This window comes from Hyperolius riggenbachi, chromosome 2 (assembly GCF_040937935.1).
Source record: "Hyperolius riggenbachi isolate aHypRig1 chromosome 2, aHypRig1.pri, whole genome shotgun sequence".
NCBI classification, from domain to species: Eukaryota; Metazoa; Chordata; class Amphibia; order Anura; family Hyperoliidae; genus Hyperolius; species Hyperolius riggenbachi.
In genome coordinates, this window is record NC_090647.1 from 330,912,936 (window position 1) to 330,931,580 (window position 18,645).

The window sequence follows — 18,645 nt, forward strand, 5'->3', positions numbered from 1 at the left end:
CTGTGTGTATAAGAGCTTGATTGTAGGAGGGAGGAGCCAATTGATGATCACATCAGGGTTTGATTTTTTTGCACGTCCGCAGGCTTTGGAAGGGCTAGTGTCCAAGTTGTGATGCTGATCCAAAGAGTAAAAAAGCGAGCTCCCTGCAAAGTGAACGATCAGCAAAACGATGGAAGGCTGCAGAAAACACCCCAGTGTGAATGGGCCCTTACTTCCTGCTGCTAGTATTGCTTCAAAGACTGAAAGGTGGAAAAAGACTGCATAAAACGTTTAGTAAAATCACAAAAAAATGATGTGCCCAATTTTTATTAGCACACTATTATAATCCACTAGAAACTGTTAGTAGTTCCGTGTTCCTTTGTCAGAGGGGGCAATGTGAAGGATGTGGACGAGCAAGAACTGGTGATGAGAGGCAATGAGTGGAGCACAACTGAGGTAGTGGTTGTCAATAAAACTCTGGCTAGGGAGTTACCTGCAGGTTACCCACTGTCACACATACGCTTCCTGATCTGTAATATGAAAGAGTAAAACAAAATTCAACTTATGACTTGTTTGCATGTTGCAGGCTGTAGCATTTTGGAGCATGATCCTCAATGGTCCTTTGCCAAGAGCCTTACAGAATGATCTGCATCCCACTCTTCAAACAAGTGCTTGTGATGCTTTATCATCTGTCTTGCCAGAGGCATTTTCCAGTCTGCCAGTAAGTATACAGCCAGCTTAAGTGTGAGATGTTTTACTCTCTGTCTGATCTTTTGTACAACCTTTAATACTTATAATAAGGGCACTCACCTCAAAAGCAATATTTGTAATGTATGTAGAGTCTTGTGGACTAAACTGCATTAAGATTGCTTATCATTGCTACAAAAGTATAATTAACATATACTGTAAATACTCCTTCAGTGGCAACCGCATTTTCTTAGGGGCATCAGCAGTTTTGGGAAAGTCTGCTAGTTCTTGACTGGTTTCTTGCAGTAGGGAAAGGTGCACAGGACCAGCTTTTAAGGCTCACCGGAGTGCTCTAAGCCAATTCAAGTCCGTCCAGGCAAAATAGTAGAAAACAGCAGCTGGGCATATCCAGAATAAAACGACACTTTATTCAATCAAGTTAAAAAGCGAGAGCCATAAATTATATAGGCATCATGGAGAGAGAGGGAATAAGCAGGTTCACAGTCGACAGCTGTTTCGCACCCTCAAACCTTGCGCTTCATCAGGACACCCTGATGAAGTGCCCCGTTTGGGGTTACGAAACAGCTGTCATCTGTGAACCTGCTTATCTCCTGACTGGTGTTTTGATAGTGGAAGGATCCATCTTTTGAGAGGGATGTTTTCGAACACTTGCCTAGTGTAGTGCCTATGGTGCCAAACAACCCAAAGAGATCCACTTAACCACTTTATTGATAAACATCCAACAATTGGACTCTATATTGACAGCACCACTTACAATGTAATTAACAAAGTATCACAGATTCTATTGATATAAATGTGGCGATAAACAGGCCATTTAAAACCAACTTAAAACCAAGCCCTGCTGTGGAGCTCTCCCACACCGACCGCACCATCCACTCTTACATTCCCGGTAATGGATTTAGTCTGCTTCTGGGGAGTTGCTATGGAACATGAGGTGATTGGTTGTGTGTACGTCAGGTGCTTGGCACAACCTCTGAGCTGCAGCAAATAAAAGCCCACAGTATGCAAATGTGGAACAGTCTCCCCTGTCCAGACCCTGGAGAAGATGTCTGGTCACTGGGGCAATGGGCTGCATGTACAAGGATAAATCCACCCCATATGTCATGGTCTGCCAGTATACCGGAGATTCCCGCTGACAGCAATTTGAAGATCTCATCTGCTGGCTCTTGTGTATCCATGCGGGCATTGCTAGCATTTAGGGTGCATGCATTAGGTTGTAGCGCTCTGTGTGGAGAGGCAGGATGTTACAACCTCCGTATGTATTATATTTGTAAAATTCCAAAACTTGGTCCCTAAATATAATCAATATATTCAACAAATTCTTTTTAAACTTGGCATAGAAAATGACATGTTCATTTAGGTGTTGATAGTAGAGAATCTGTATCTCAGTTAAAGTGGACCTGAACTCTTGCACAGAACACAAGGAAAACATAACAGAAATGCACTCTGTATGTATTTAAAGAGTTTAGCCTGTGTCATTCCCCCTCATTTGTGTCTAATTACTAGTTGTAATTTGATCCTCCCCTGTGTCACATGACTGCCTATGGCAGATAAGGCCATTTGAAAGCACAAGCTGTAAACAATATGTCTGCTTCCACGAATCGGGAAGTAGAAACTGTGCAGATTTATTTTAGGATTTGTATCAGCTGTAACAAAGAAATGTTTTTCTGTAAAGGTTATTATGCTGTTGTGTAGCTTTTAGAGCAGAGAGGAGTTCTGAGTTCAGGTCTGCATTCATCTACATTAATCAAGATTATGTTCTCTAAGGCCCCCTGCACTCTAGCAGACTTCATCGCTCCACGTTAGGCTTCCCCACTGCAAGGGTAATGCAAGTGTATGGAGATGCGACGTGGTGAGCTGGAAGTATCCAAATGGCCGCATTCATGACGAAAGTCTGCAATGCGTTGCCGCATGATCCCTGCCTACCGCATGGATTGTGCAGGAATCCCAGTGATGTACTTCCTGCCCAGCAGGGAGCACGTCACTGAGCAGGAGGGTGCTGCTATACCCTATAGGTCGCAGCATGGTGGTGCAGGGTCATTTGAAGGCTGGTTTGTGCAGTGCAAAACTCAGGTGTGCAACTAACCTAAAAGTAAACTCTTTCATTCTTCTGTTTGCAGGATGACTGCCAGATACTTTGTATAACACTGCTGCTTGGCTTGAACCACAGTGAGAATCCTCTAGTGAAAGCAGCAGCAGCACGTGCTCTTGGTGTGTACATCCTCTTCCCGTGTCTCCGGCAGGTGGGAGCTCTTGTTTCTTTCCTATGTTGATGCTGTATTGCTAAACCAACAATGTAAAATTGCTTTTCTATTTGTTTCACCTATTCATTTGATTGCTACAGTTTGCAATGCTAGGACTGCATGTCAGCAGGAGGAATATAGAGGCTGACATATTTATTTCCCTTTAAATGACAACTGAAGTGAGAGGGATATGGAGGCCGCCATATTTATTTCCTTTTAAACAATACCAGTTGCCTGGCAGCCTTGCTGGTCTATTTTGCTGCAGTACAATCTGAATCACACCAGTAATAAACATACAGCTAATCTTGTCAGAACTGACAATAATGCCAGAAACCTCAATCTACATATGCTTGTTCAGGGTTTATGGCTAAAAGTATTAAGAGGCAGAGGTTCAGCAGGATAACCAGGCAACTGGTATTGCTTCAGGTGTCCTTTAACCAATAGCAGTTGCCTGACTGTCCTGCTGATCATCTGCCTCTAATACTTTAGCCATTGACCCAGAATAAGCATATACAGATCAGATGTTTGACTGGATTGGCTGCATGCTTGTTTCAGGTGTGTTATGCAGACACTACTGATGCCTGAAAGATCAGCAGGGTAGCCAGCCAACTGGTATTGTTTAAAAGAAAATAAATATGTCAGCCTCCATATCCCTCTCACTTCTGGTCTCCTTTAAGTTTCTCGGGTTAAGTATCAGACCATCCTTTTTATGCTCCTAAAGAATAGCTTGAGATGTATTGCATCATTGGAGGCTCTCTCTTAGGGTAGAGGAACACACTAGGCAGAATTGCACATGCATTTTCCACTATATGCTAAGGAACCCTTATGTAACCCTTAGCCTACCCTTAGAGTACTTTCACACTGCATCCGTTATGTGGCATCGCAGTGGACAATATAATCGCAATGTGATGCAATTCTATTCTAAAGGTACATTCTACATCTACGCGTCAGTGTCAGGATAATGCAACGTGCTGCATGCTGTGCATTTAGCAGATGACGTGCATGTTTACAATTTCAATGAAGCATATGTCTATGTACTTTATCTTGATTTATGAGTTGCATCACACTCCTAACGTGATATGTGACTTCATCAGCGTCTGGTTTTGATCCTATTTTTTAGGATGTGCAACACAACATGCACAGTGTGAAAGCTGCCTTACTTACTTTTTTTTGAAGGCTGTTATTTTTATTACAGAATTTAGCAACATAACAGAGTATGTACTCTTGTCAGTAACAGTCCCTTACTACCATATTCCTATGTCAGTGTCAGGCAAATTTTGGGATGGGGAAGACCATTAACTTATCTGTATACTTGTCAGTGTAGATATGTTTTGTTCATTACTTGCCTGCTTAACTTTTTTTAGGATGTCATGTTTGTCGCTGACACAGCTAATGCCATTCTGATGTCCCTCAATGATAAGTCTCCGAATGTTAGGGCAAAGGCAGCTTGGTCTTTGGGTAATCTTACCGACACCTTAATTGTAAACATGTAAGTATTATTATACAGATACATTCTGGGAACACTTGTGGTAATGTAATACAAAATCATTTTCATAACAACTGTATTGGTGTGTTATCTTTAAAAGACGTTCTATTGCAGGGAAACAATTGGTCAGAGTTTTCAGGAGGAGTTTTCAGATCTACTACTTCTGGAGATGCTGAAGTCAGCGACTGAAGCATCAAAAGACAAAGATAAGGTTAGTATATCTAATTTTTGTGTTGGTCATGCATTCTAGAAAGTGGTTGTTTGCCAGTAGACCCCCCAACTGCATCAAGGATTTGTATTTTTTCCCAATGGGCACACAGACATAAAACACATAGGGCATGATTCACAAAGCTTTTTCACCTTTCCACACATTTTTAAGCTCCAAAGAACAAAAAAAAAATATAATTATGGTAAGAAAAGTAATATTGAGATTAAGTTAATCGGGAACAACTTACTTTGAGTGATTAATTTGCTTGTAAATGTGTGGAAAGGTTATTTTTTATTAATTAGGTGAAAAATAAGTCCTTTATGATAAGTTTGTTGTGAATTGACCCCATAGTAGGTAAGAGCACTTCCAAGCAGCACCTGCCTTATAAATGGTCTGCAAAAGCCCACCAGTGAGATTAGAAGCACCGTACCTGCATTCAAACTGCAGTACCAAATTATGCAAGGGCTGCACTGACCCCAATAAGCACCTCAAAATTAAGGGAGACCCTCAAGGTTGAACTCTAGTATTAATAAATACAACTAACTTGCATGAAATGTGCATTCATTTGCACTAATGGTGGATGTTCGCTTCCAAAATGGTTTTGCATGCAAAGGCATTCCGTACTAGACCCTTTCACCGTGATCAGGTCCACTCCAGCCGAAAGGGGCCCTAATACTAATATTTGATTTGCAAGCCAACTTATCTGTGGGATTTTCAAAAATGCACACAGAGGTGCACAATATAGGCACACAGACATGGATGCTGAACTATGCATTAACCTCCTTAGCGTTCGGGACGAGCCGAGCTCGTCCAGAGACGCCGGAGGGTGCCGCTCAGGCCCTGGTGGGCTGATTTTAATTTTTTTTTTAAAAAACACGCAGCAAGCACTTTGCGTTCTGCGTGTTGTAGACGCTCGCCCCCGATGCGCCGCTATCCGCCACGTAACGAGCACCCCCCCAGACCCTGTGCGCTGCCTGGCCAATCAGTGCCAGGCAGCGCTGAGGGGTGGATCGGGACTCCCTATGACGTCACAACATCGTTGACGTCATTCCGGTCGTCGCTATGGTGACGGGGGAAGCCCTGACGGAGATCCTGTTCAGAACTGGATCTTCTGACGGCCATCATTGCCGGCGGCATTCGGAAGGGTGGGTGGTATCATGTAGCTAGCGCTAGGCTAGCTACATGTTTAAAAAAAAAAATTAAGTTTAAAAAACCATGCGCAGCCATGCGGCTGCGCATTATCAGAACGCCAGGGAGGTTAACAAAGGCTTTAAAAGGTACATTTGTGGAAGTTTCTTAGCTCAGAGGATGGCATTTTATCGCAGTCCTTCCCATTTTTGTGCTCCATGCATTCATTCAATGTTATTTAAAGCTGATGGTTTATCAGATATTGAACATCTGCCACAGTTTTTATGTTTTAAACTGGTTCCATTGAAGTAAAAAAAAACTGGTATTATATTTTTATAAACTACCCATGAACACCATGATTTTATTTTATTTAAACTGAAAAGAATATTGAGGCGGCCATTTCTTTTTCTTCCATTTGAAAAATTCCAGTTGCCCGGCTTCATGCTTGTACTTTGGCTTTACCAGTGTCTGAGTTATAGGCCAAAAGGTTTTATGCAGCTGACGGAGTTGGGCTGGAACCGCAGCACCTGATAGCCGTACTTGTTTTAAGTCAGTGATTCAGAAAACCTTGAAAATAGAGGAGCAGCGCAAACGCCAGGCAAGAAGTATTTCCAAAAGAGTCACTTGTGGCTCCTCATACATACCTCCCGGCAGGAGTCCCCATACCAGCCTCTGCTGGTATAACCAAAAGCTGGTTGCAGCTACTTACAGTTAGGAAAAGCACTCAGCATACAAGGAGCCTTTAATTACATTATATCCAGTATTTATGAATGCTGTGAATTAATCAACATAAACAATTAGCACAATTAAAGTCTGCTCTGATAGTGAATATTAAATGCCTTTTGCTGGGAATACACAGGTCGATTCTGCGCCCGATCATTTTGCCCACTCTATTCTCTTATCTTCCGCTCGTTTTCCTTATCTTTTTTTCAATTCACTTCAATGACAAATTGAGTGGCAAAACGATTAAACGGTGATCGGACATGTCGGAAATTATCTATCGAGCCATCTTAATGGCTCAGAATTGAGCCATGTATTCCCAGCATAAGTCGAGATACACAATGAATAAATATAAAATCCACTCTGGGAGGAAAATATCAGCTAAAGCCCCTTTACATAACTAAACATTAATCAGTCCTCTTGCATGGGTTAATGAGAAATCCTCAACCAATAGTCTGTAAAAAAACAAAAAATATTCCACCAATAAGTGTTCTTTAGAATAGAATTGGGTCAGTGCAGGGCTAATTTAATAGTGCACAAACTTTTTTATTTTGGATTGAGTTACCCTTTTATGGGGATGGGTGATTAAATATGTCATTAAGCTGTGGGGTGCCGCTTCCCAAGTAGTTCATGTATATGCAATATTTAGCATGATTTTACCCAAAATAAAGAAGGTTTTACGTTCTTACATTATTCTCTGTAACATTTGCTGGTCAGCACCTGGAGATTTCCTAGCAGTAGCAGATTGAAAGGCAGGGGGTGGCCATATAACCCAGAGGCTTGTACTGACCCACTTCCATATGGCCTCATTCTGCGGTGAGTCCTTGGAAATGGGGAGTCTACACAAGGTCATTTTTGTTATACTGTGCAGCATAATGAGCAATACTTTTGGAAGTTATATATATTAACAAACTATTGGTGGAGGACATCTTATGAACACATGGAAGAGGACTAATATTGAACCCTTTGCTTATGTAAGGGGGCTTTATCTATTTTCTTCCTAGAATGGAGTTCATTTATTTGCACATCCTGATTAATGCACTTCACAGTCTGAGTATATTTAAAGGTAGCCGTAGTCAGTCAGTAGATGTAAAAATGCGGGCAAAAATTGATGTGTGTATGGCAAGCGTAAGTTTTGCTAACTGTTCATGTTTAATCAATGCACGTTATTCCTTGTATGCGAAGCACAGTTCCTAGCGCTGGCCATATACATATCGATTTTTACCTGCAGATTTGAACACTATGATCAAATCTGCCGGTTATCTGTGATGCAATGAGACAATCGGGCCAGACAGTAAATGACGGTCTAACGGACGCGGTGGTAGATCAAAGGCCCATAGCACTGCACTGTATCAAACAGTGCAATGCTGCAGCATGATCTATATTCAATAGTGGCCATAGTGAAATCTATTGAAAATCTGTTTGCAGTGTATGGGGGGATTTAAACCCTCTCTGATCAGATTCAGATCAGAGAGGGATTGATCTGCTTGCCACAGTGGGCAGAAATCTATGCGTGCATGGCCACCTAAGCAGCAGGAATGTGCAGCTGATTTACAATCTGATGACTTGTAATTTCACATATTAAGAGTACATTTATGCTTCTGTTTTGTAATACAGTAGAGTCCTGGTTATCTGGAACTCTGTCATCCAGCACAACACAGCTGTCAGTACTCACAGTGGTGATGTTAATGTCTTAGGTTGTTTGTGGGATCTGCTGTGCTTAAAGACCGGTTTCTAGGACTCTGACAAAGTTAATATTCTTTCAGTTACCGTATTTCAACATTTAATGCAGAGTTCATGGTATTTATGTAGAGTGGGGTATAGTATGGCATCACCTAGGCCTATTTTTAATATGGAGTCTCAAGCAACCTGAAAGCACATTTACCCGGCATCAGCCAATCCCCATTGGTGCCGAATAGCTGAGACTCTGCTGCATAAAGGTAGCTTCATGTTGCTGGAGAACTGCATAGGTCCACTGCATAGAATCACTGAATAGACAAAATGTTTATGGGACATAAGAGTGCTACTAGATCTACTGAATTTATGTGAAAGCAGCTTACTTTGTATATTTTTCTTTCCAGGTGAAGAGTAATGCTGTACGTGCTCTGGGGAATCTTCTGCATTTTTTGCAGCCATGCCACATATCAAAGCCCCGTTTCAGCGAAAGTATCGAAAGTGCAATCAGAGCACTTATTCATACAGTCCTCGGGGAGAGCACAATGAAAGTGAAGTGGAATGCGTGTTACGCACTAGGAAACGTCTTCAAAAACACAGCACTACCACTCGGTAAGAGGATGATGTTGCCTAATTTACTTAGGTTCAGTACAGTGTATAAAACCCAAGTCTATGAATTTTGGAAATCAAGCGAAAAGAAATCCCTTCCATTTTTCCCATATAGCTCTAGAAGTATGAGGGGGATGGCTGATTGGCTGCTGTGTTTCACATCTTAATTATAAAAAATTCAAGCAATATTATTCCAGTGCTAGCTAACTTTGGGGTACATTCACAAAAGAACTGAAAGCTTAATGCATGCAGACGGCACATGATAAAGCAAACCTGTTGCCACAGACTGGCCTTGTGCCTGTCCGGTATGGATGCACTCATACACAGACGGGAACATGGCCATGAAGCTATTGAGTATGTTCAGAGGAACCCAGTGTTGGAACAGTGGGCTCTAGTAAGATTGGGGAAGCTTCTGAACAATCCAGAGGCTTCCCACTACTGAGATAAGTTTCTCATTTTTGCTTCAGGTAGGGGCGGTGTCCAGCATACATGTCCATTCAGGGATGTGTGAACTAGAATAGCTAATCTCAGTACTCACATCCCTGACAGGATATGTACGCTAGCTACCGCCTCCTCCATCGAGTGAATGGGAAAACACTACTCCCCGATACTTCAGCCGATACACTAACCAGACGTAATGCCATTGTATGACATATTTCACCTAGGTAGTTGGGTAGAATGTCTTAGGGGATGGGTATATGCGTTTCATTGAGCAGGTATGGCATTCACCGTTGCCTGACTCGCAACCTGCTTGTTAAGGGGTTACGACCGCTACATAACGTTAAAGATAGTATACCCTGTAATGTGGCTACTTGCAAAATGGGGAGGAGCCTGAGGAGGAGAATCAGTGTGGGATGTGTTGCTCATAAACCCTTATATACTGAATCTACAGGTGGCTGCTCGGTAGCTTCAGGCCGGTGTTGTGTCTGATTACGCTGCCTTTGGATTTGCGCTGCCCTGCATACGCAGTAGGAGACTGTGCGGACACAGTTCCTATTTAATTATGCTGCTGATGGTAAAATACTAAATATCTCTGCTTTTTCACATCCTACACTCCCCAAATTTTCAGGGTAGGGAGGGAACCCCCCGAACTACCTCTATGCAAAATTGCAGCCCCCGAGACCCACTGGTTCCCAAGATAGGTTTCTCTAATCTATCTCCTGAACCAGCGGGGCTCGGGGGCTGCAATTTGGCATAGAGGTCATTCGGGGGATCCTCTCCCTACCCTGAAAATTTGGTGAGTGTATGATGTGTGGAAGTGGAGACATTTATTATTTTACCATCAGCAGCATAATTAACTTCACACTGAGCATGCGTGCTACTCACTGTGGAAGGGAGCTTCCGGGCAGTGCAATCAGACATTACACCGGTTTCAGAATGTGGATTGGCGGTAGCAGTGCGGCCGCCAAAAATAGGTTCTGGGATTGGTACGTGGTAATTCCCATCAGGCAGCTGGCCAAACAGGAATTGACGCTCCCTTCCTGTTGGCGAAGCGATCATGTGCACGGAAGTGTATTGCTAAAATACGCTTCATATGCATGACGCGTAAAACTTGTGGCGGCCATTTTAAAACAAACGCGTCTCCATAGACTTACATGACTTCTGGTCCGCCGAACGTGGCCCCAGGTCGTCGCAGAGCTGCACGGTAACGGAGGTTTACCATCGCGTCGGGGATACGGCTAAACCATTATCTCCGTTGTGCCGCACCGTGTCAGTATGAAAGGCCTCATAGAATAATGGTGCCCCATCACTAGGGTAATGTAAAAATGCCACACCACACCATCCCAGTGTGAAAGGGCCCTCAGATATGGGTAGCTGACATTGCTGCTGTTTACGTATCTGTATTGTCTTGTATATTATTTGTATAAATTGCACCACTCGCTTACACCTGACAAAGACTTCCTATTTCAAGAGGCTGAGTAGCTATTGATTGCAAACCACCAGGTTATTAACTATTGTGAGATGTTAATCCAATTTTGGGGATCCTGGTGTGTATGGTCTCATTGAATTTGTCAGGATAGAACTATCCTGCAGTTTAGACTGCAAGTGGGTAGGCAAAGAGTGAATCTCTTCAAGAAGAATTCTCCATTCAATATGAAAAGTGTGTGGTGCAAGAAGTGACCACTTACTGGGCGCCTTGACCAACCAAGTGCTTTTAAATCTTCATTTGACATTAATCTGCAGCTAACTCATACAGATCTAGGAGAACATTAAAAAATTGATTGGGGGGGGGGGGGGGGGCGCGGCCAAGTAGGTTAGTGGCTAGCACTTCCACTTTGTGGTGCTGGTGTCCCAGGTTGAAATTTTTGCCAGGACACTATTTTCACTCAGTTTTTGTGTGGGTTTACGTCTGGTACTCCGGTTTCCTCCCACATACCAAAAACATACTGGTCAGTTAATTCTCCACAAAATATTAGCCAAAAGCTATTTTCACAGTGGAAGCTGTGTTGCGTTCCGTGTAAAAATAGAAATGAAACGCAATGGAAAGAAAGTCGCACCACATGTTATGCAACCTCTAGGTTGTATACAGTAAAGCATACAATCAATGAAAAGTATGCTTCACTGCCTCTGTTAACGCACAAGTTATGTGGTAATGCACTTTATGCAGTGCTAATGGGATACAGTAGTGAGTTGGCTCCCAACGCACTGCATACACTGAACTATTGCAGAGTGACTTTCTGTGTTAATATCTGCCATAAAGTCGCACCGCAACACCACTGTGAACCTAGCCTTAGACCATGGTGGAGATGAGGATGGACAGGGATTATATTGTGAGCTCGTCTGAGGGCCAGTTGTACTTTGTGAAGCACTGTAGATGTCGGCCCTATATTGATGCACAGTTATAACGATGATGAAATGAAATTGTAATCCACTAACGGAACTCTGTTACAGGGCAAGCTGTGTGGACGGCAGATGCTTATAATGCACTCAATACTGCAGTAAAGTCATGTAAGAATTTTAAGGTACGGATTAAATCCGCAACCGCTCTTGCAACCCCTTCACGGAGAGAACAGTATGGAACCATCGAGCAATACAGCGATATCTGGAACTCTTTAGTGACCGCGCTGGAAAAGAGTGAAGAGACTGAAGACTTTCTGGAGTTTAAATACTGTGCCAGCCTGCGTGCGCAAATCTGCCAGGCACTGATACACATGCTGAGCATGGCCAGTCTGGGAGATCTGCCCTGTATTAGAAATACTGTGCTGCACAAGGGAGACTTGATGAGGAATTACATACTGCAGTATGTAAAGTCAGGGATCTATGAGGATGAATCCAATGCAGAGAGGGATACAAGTTTCCATAAGGCAGCTGATCATATACGCAGTATACAAGAGGACCCGTTGAACAGGAAGGTCCTTGTAGAGGTGGCTTTCCTGGAGGACATATTACTGAGCTGTGAGAGAGAAATAGAAGCTTAGTACCTAATCCTTTCACACTTCATCAGTACAGAACAAAAGCATTACAAATATACTGTATTAATCGTAAATAAAAATTTGCCAAGTGCAATATATATTAATATAATGTTGTCACCAGTATTACAAATAATACTGGAGGTGGCAACTAGCTGCAGTAAAGCTGAATGTACCCTCTAGACCAGAGGTCCTCGAAGAGGTTAGGCAAAGGTGTGGTTCACCATTCTAGAGACTGATAAGAGGTCAGAATAGCAAAATGAACAATTTTTGCTGATTGCCCCCTAGGTTCACTATGCCTATTATATTTTGTCATATGTCTCACATGCAATAATTCACCTGCTACATAATACTTGGTCACCCTGCCCCCTACAGGGTACAGCAGAGAAAAGGGAGAACATTTTGACATGCCATGTGTGCTGCGGCAAAATGGAGGCATGGTCATTGTGAGTGGGGCCAAATAACAGGAATAACTTTAAAGAGGAACTATAGTGAACATAACATAATAAAATTGCTTTTTTTTTTTTTTTTTAACCATTTTTAAATGATTTAGTTTGCCTATTTGCCAGAGGTCTTTAGTCCAGTCCAGTGATCTCTACTGAATATTTGGTTACTGAGAATTCCAAAGCCAGTACTAAATAAACCTAGTTTCCCAGAACACTTTGAGTGGGGGAGAATTCTGCATAGCTAATTTGCGTTGGCTAAACATCTCCGGGAGGGCAGGGTTATGTTCAATATACACCAATATATAGATATAAAAAGTGTTTCCGATGCTGAAAATTACCATCAAGTGGGTATACTAAACAACCTACTGCATTTTACTGTATCTCACTACAATGCTTCTTTCAAAGTAATGCTATCCCCCCCCCCAAAAAAAAATCATTCACACTTATGCAAATTACTGTGATATGCAAATAGTATTAATGACCGATCTCAAATATCAAGGATGTAGATATTACTTACTGACAGATATAATATGAACAGGCACCCATCAATTCCAGGCAGATGTTGAATGACAAGCAAATTCCAATAATAAAGAACATAATTAGGCAGTATCTCCTAAAGGTGGCCATACATCAGGCGACTTGGTGGGCGATTGACCATGAAAACTGGTGCTGCCAAGGGCATGCCCGATTGACGAAGCGACCAATTTTGGGATGGTCGATCGCGCATGCTGCAAGATGTCGGGCCGAAGTTGGTTGGTGGAGTGTGCGGTGGTACGGCGGCCAAATTCGGAACGAGCGACGAGACCCCCGCCGCTGCAATGTATAAACGTGCGCCCTGTGTGTGCATTTATACGTTACCTGTCCTGTAGCAGCCTCCGCGCAGTGTCCGTAACCTCCGGGCAGTTCTCCATACACGCTACTGGCGCATAGCGTCTGGTGTCAGACGCTATGTGCCAACGTCAGAAGCTAAGTGCCAGTAGCGTATATGGAGAGCTGTCCAGAGGTACGGACACTCCGTGGAGGCTGCTCCAGGACAGGTAATGTATAAATGCACACACTGGGGGGGAACATTTATACATTGGGGCACAGTGGTGCAGACTCTGATTTCATGCTGAAATCGGACGGGAATCAGCCTGTAGCATATGGGCAGAATCAACAAAAAGACAAATTTATCTCCAATCAGATTCGATTAGAGATAAATTTGTGTCTTTGTCAAATCTGCCCATAATCGTTAGGTCTATGGGCACCTTTACTGCTGTGTAACCCAAAGCACATGTCCTAACTCTCTGCAGCTAGCTAACCAAATTTAAAAAAAAAAATTAATGTCCTTTGGTTACTATTCATGATTATAGGTGATTTGCAAAAGTGCATATATCTATTTTTTTTTTTTTTTAAAGGTGAAAAATATATATTTGGTGCTGGTCATTGTTGGCAGTCTTCTGAAAATTAATTAGTTAACTCTGACTATATGTCTTTGAGTCTGATTTACTTAAAGGATACCAGAGCCCAAGCATAGGTGAGAAATGGGGGGGGGGGGGGGGGGGGAAGCAGGCATGTATGGTGAGCTATCCTGATGCTCAACTCAACCCCCCCCCCCCCCCCCCCCCATATATTTCCTTTCTGCCACCTCCTGTAGCTGCAATTGCCCCGTGGGGACAGACGGGTCGGGAGCATTGCAGCTTTCTAGCTGGGCTGACCGCGTGCTATAGCATGCAACCTCTGCCGGACATGCAAACTCTGTACATCAGCATGGAAAGCCCCAAAGCCCCGGCCGGCGTGTGACTGATGTACGCATGCCAGCAGAGGTTGCTCGCTATAGCACGTATGCAGCTCGGCCAGAAATTCGTGATGCTCCAGACCCGTCTGTCCAGAAGACAGGGCGAAATTGCAGCTACAGTAGGCTGCAGAAAGGAGAACTGGGAGGCGGTGAGCATCAAGACATCTCGCCATACATGCCTGTCCCCCCCCCCCCCCCCCCTGTTTCTCACCTGTGTTTGGGCTCTGATATGCATCCAATCTACACCATACAGTTTTTTTTGTGCGATTCGATTCAATCCGACATGTCCGATCAAGATTCAATTTGATTTGCGATTGTTTTTCAATGGCAAATCGAATCCCTATCGGACATGTCGGATCGAAACGATGAATCGAATCGCACTAAAAATTGTATGGTGTTGATGGGCCTTAAAGGCACTTCCAAGCATCTTCAGTGAGGACATTTTAACCACTTGCCGACCGCACACTCATAACGTGCGTCGGCAAAGTGGCAGCTGCAGGACCAGCGACGCAGTACTGCGTCGCCAGCTGCAGCCTAATTAATCAGGAAGCAGCCGCTCGTACGAGCGGCTGCTTCCTGTCAAATCACGGCGGGGGGCTCCGTGAATAGCCTGCGGGCCGCCGATGGCGGCTCGCAGGCTAGATGTAAACACAAGCGGAAATAATCCGCTTTGTTTACATTTGTACGGCGCTGCTGCGCAGCAGCGCCGTAAGGCAGATCGGCGATCCCCGGCCAATCAGCGGCCGGGGATCGCCGCCATGTGACAGGGGACGTCCTGTCACTGGCTGCACAGGACGGATAGTGTCCTGTGCAGCCCGGATCTCAGGGGGGGGAGCAGGTAGGAGAGGGAGGGGGGGAATTTCGCCGCGGAGGGGGGCTTTGAGGTGCCCCCCCCGCCACCCACAGCAGGCAGGAGAGATCAGACCCCCCCAGCACATCATCCCCATAGGGGGGAAAAAAGGGGGGCAATCTGATCTCCCTGCCTGCACCCTGATCTGTGCTGGGGGCTGCAGAGCCCACCCAGCACAGATCAATCAAACCAGCGCTGGTCCTTAAGGGGGGGTAAAGGGTGGGTCCTCAAGTGGTTACTCCTGAAGTGATAAGAATATGGAGACGGACCTTTTTATTTCCTTTAAAATAATACAAATTGCCTGGCTGTCCTGCTGATCCTCTGCCTCTAATACTTTTAGCAATATAACCTGAAAGAGCATACAGCAGATTGGATGTTTCTGACTGGATTAGCTGCATGTTTGTTTCAAGTTAGTGAGTCGGACACTGCTGCAGCCAAAGGGATCAGCTGGACTGCCAGGCAACTGCTATTGTTTAGGGCTCGTTTCCACTAGTGCGGCGTGCGTCTCGTAGACGCACGCCGGCACTGAGCGGGTGGGCGGGATCGCAGGCGATTCCCATCAGCCGTGCCATGCACGGCTATGGGAATCGCAGCCTCCGCCGCGAATTCTGTGGGGGTTTCCGGCCGAATCGCTACTGCAAGCGATTCGGCCGGCGGCGCCGTTGTCCCCTATGGCAGAGTTTCCCCGCGCGATTTGCCTGCGGGGAAACTCTGCGGATTCGCGGCCGTTTCCGCGAGAGTGGAAACGGGCCCTTAAAATGAAAAAAAAAAAAAAAAGTAGCAGACTTCCCATGCTTCTCAGTTCAGGTGTCCTTTAAATGAGAATAGGAAAAGTGATGGAGTCTAATGCAGTATTTTGAGTTTAATGACACATAAGTAAGAAATATTATTAAACAGAGAATAAACTGTTAAATGCTACTGAGAAAGCACCTTTAGCGAAGCAGGTAAAAGGCTGTTGCCATGGGTGGCAATGTTAAGTGGTAATTTAAGCGTCCGGAGGCACCTGATAAAATAGTGGGTGTTAGCTGCTTATAACTGCTATTTACCTTTTATAGCTGCTATTTATCGTTTTATAGCTTCTAATCGCAGCTTATAACTTTGTCACTTATGGCAAAAATATCAGGGGTTAGGAAGCAGAGGTCTTTCATTTTAGGAGTGTGTGGAGGTGGGGGGGGTCCTTAGGGATCAAAATTAGGCACTACAGAAGAAGGGGGGGGGGTTAAGGATAGGCACACGGGTGTGGGCACCACTGGAGGGGGTTAGGCATTGGTAAAGGGAGGGTTCTGTGTTAGTGGGGTCATAGTAAAATATCGGTAATCTATTACTGATATACATTTTTTTTTTTTATCAATCATCTTTTTATTGAAAGTAAAAAGGTAGCATACAGATGTACAAGCAGAATAAGATGAGATATGAGCTATTATATTACTGATATTTGACAAAATAAATTTAGTATAATATTGGTAATTTTACTGATTTCTACTGGCAGCTATCTCACTTTTTTTTTTACATGTAGGGACTTTTAGCCCACATTAATACAGCACCACAAGTGTTGTAAGTAACAACCATTGCAGAAAGGTAATTAACCTCCCTGGCGGTAAACTAGAGTCAAGCTCAGGGCGGAAAACCGCAACTCAGAGCTGTAACCCTGAGCCTGACTCGTATCTGCCAGGAGTTCTATGCAGAGCCTTATTCGCAGCAGGCGTTTCAACTCAACGTCCCCCCCTCCCCTAAGAATCTAGACACTGGCAGCTATTCTCCTTCCTGTTCTCGGGGGCTCTGCTTCCCTCTGGTGAGATCGCCTTTTGTTGTCATGACAGATGGCAATCAGGGTTAGAGGTCCACCTGGAGGACAGAGAGAGAATTGCAGTGCTGGATCCCAGGAAGGTAAGTGCTGGGCTGCTGCATTTCTCTCTATCAGCATGCTTCCCCCCCCCCCCCCCCCTGGTTTTAGGGTCTAAAAGCATGCAAAAAAATTGCACTGCTTTTAAAATCCAGAGATAATCATATCGCCAGGCCGATTAATAGTAGTATATGCTTTTACACATAATGGCATCAAAATGCCATTGTCTTATGTGTTTTGTGGTAGAATACTGAATAATTAGAGTAGAACACTGAGGGATTAGAGAAGGTGGAGAGTATATAAGAATTCAACATAGAACATGGATTTTTAACCCCACAAAAAGTAACCTCGACATATAGCAGGTAGGAGTTACAAGTGCTGAAGATGGCATGGCACATATACATGCCAGCTTTAGTGTGCATTTCACAACTGATGAATCACTAGCTTTTCCCACTCCTACCCTCAGCATGTGAAGGAAAGCTTAGACCTGACACTATTGTGGTGGTGTTTTTTTTTTTTTTCCTTTGCTCTACCTGTGTTTTTTAATAGTGTGAAATTGTAAAGTTGTAGACTCTGAATAATCAATGAAGATGTCTATAAGTATTACCTTTTGAGACCGAACTATCGCACACACTGAGCAACTTTTACAACCCCCATCCCAGTTGTGCTGGATCATTTATAGTGTCCCCACCAAAGATCTCCAGAGATGCCTTAGTAAATCAAGCACTCTGATCACTAACCTGGAAATAGAATGCACATGGAGTGTCAGCAAACTTGATTTACATGCTGGCATCTTGATGTCAGCCTCCCATATTTGTCTACTTTACACATCACTGATCTGTGACAACTTTTAAAACACTGACAGTTGAAGTGAATCACAATGATGTCATTACAATGGCACCTGTCAAGGCATGGGGTATATTTGGCAGTAGGTGAAATCAAGGTCATGTGTTGAAATCAGAAGAATGGGCAAGCATCAGGATCTGGCCTGAGTAAGGGCCCATTTGTGATGGCTAGACCACTGGGCCACAGAATCTCTAAAATGGCAGGTTTATATGGTATTCCAGGCATGAAGTGGGGTAGCACCTACCAAAAATGTCTCCACATTTAGATCACCTAGCAAAAGTGGTGTAAGGAAAAAACCATTAGTGAATTAAAGAGGGACTGTCACCATAAAAATCAAATTTCAACAGCAACTAGTCTGTGTGTATAAAGTAGTAAAGATGCTAATACTGCATTCAAAACTTTAAAAACATTTTCTGCTGTTGTGATTTGGAGTTATCACATACCTTAGGCGCACTGGCCCTTTAATTGCCATCGGCTGGCAAAACAGTTGCATGCTGGGGGGGGTCTTTTTTTATCTATAATATTCCTCCTCTTCCCTTTATTTCCCTCTCCTTCTAATGACATAAGACAGTGCACTTCCTAGTATAGACCTCAGTGGGAGTGTCTGAAGATTCTGGGTGGAGGGCAGGTAACAAATACATAACTAGCAAGAAAAAAAGATTGAGGCAGGGAACACACAGTTTTTGAGCACGTTTTCTGCACAGAAAAACTGAGAACT

At 43.8% G+C, this 18,645-nt stretch overlaps 1 protein-coding gene across 1 annotated transcript in view; it reads left to right on the forward strand.

The window, feature by feature from the left end:
- HEATR6 (HEAT repeat containing 6) overlaps window positions 1–13,508 on the forward strand; it is a 50,555-nt gene extending 37,047 nt beyond the window's left edge. Inside the window, exons 15-20 of the mRNA XM_068269349.1 lie at window positions 566–700; window positions 2,808–2,930; window positions 4,295–4,419; window positions 4,531–4,627; window positions 8,554–8,758; window positions 11,648–13,508. Coding sequence (XP_068125450.1) covers window positions 566–700; window positions 2,808–2,930; window positions 4,295–4,419; window positions 4,531–4,627; window positions 8,554–8,758; window positions 11,648–12,174 — 1,212 coding nt within the window. The 3' untranslated portion in view covers window positions 12,175–13,508. The remainder of the gene's footprint in view (window positions 1–565; window positions 701–2,807; window positions 2,931–4,294; window positions 4,420–4,530; window positions 4,628–8,553; window positions 8,759–11,647) is intronic.
- The last annotated feature ends 5,137 nt before the right edge of the window (window positions 13,509–18,645 follow it).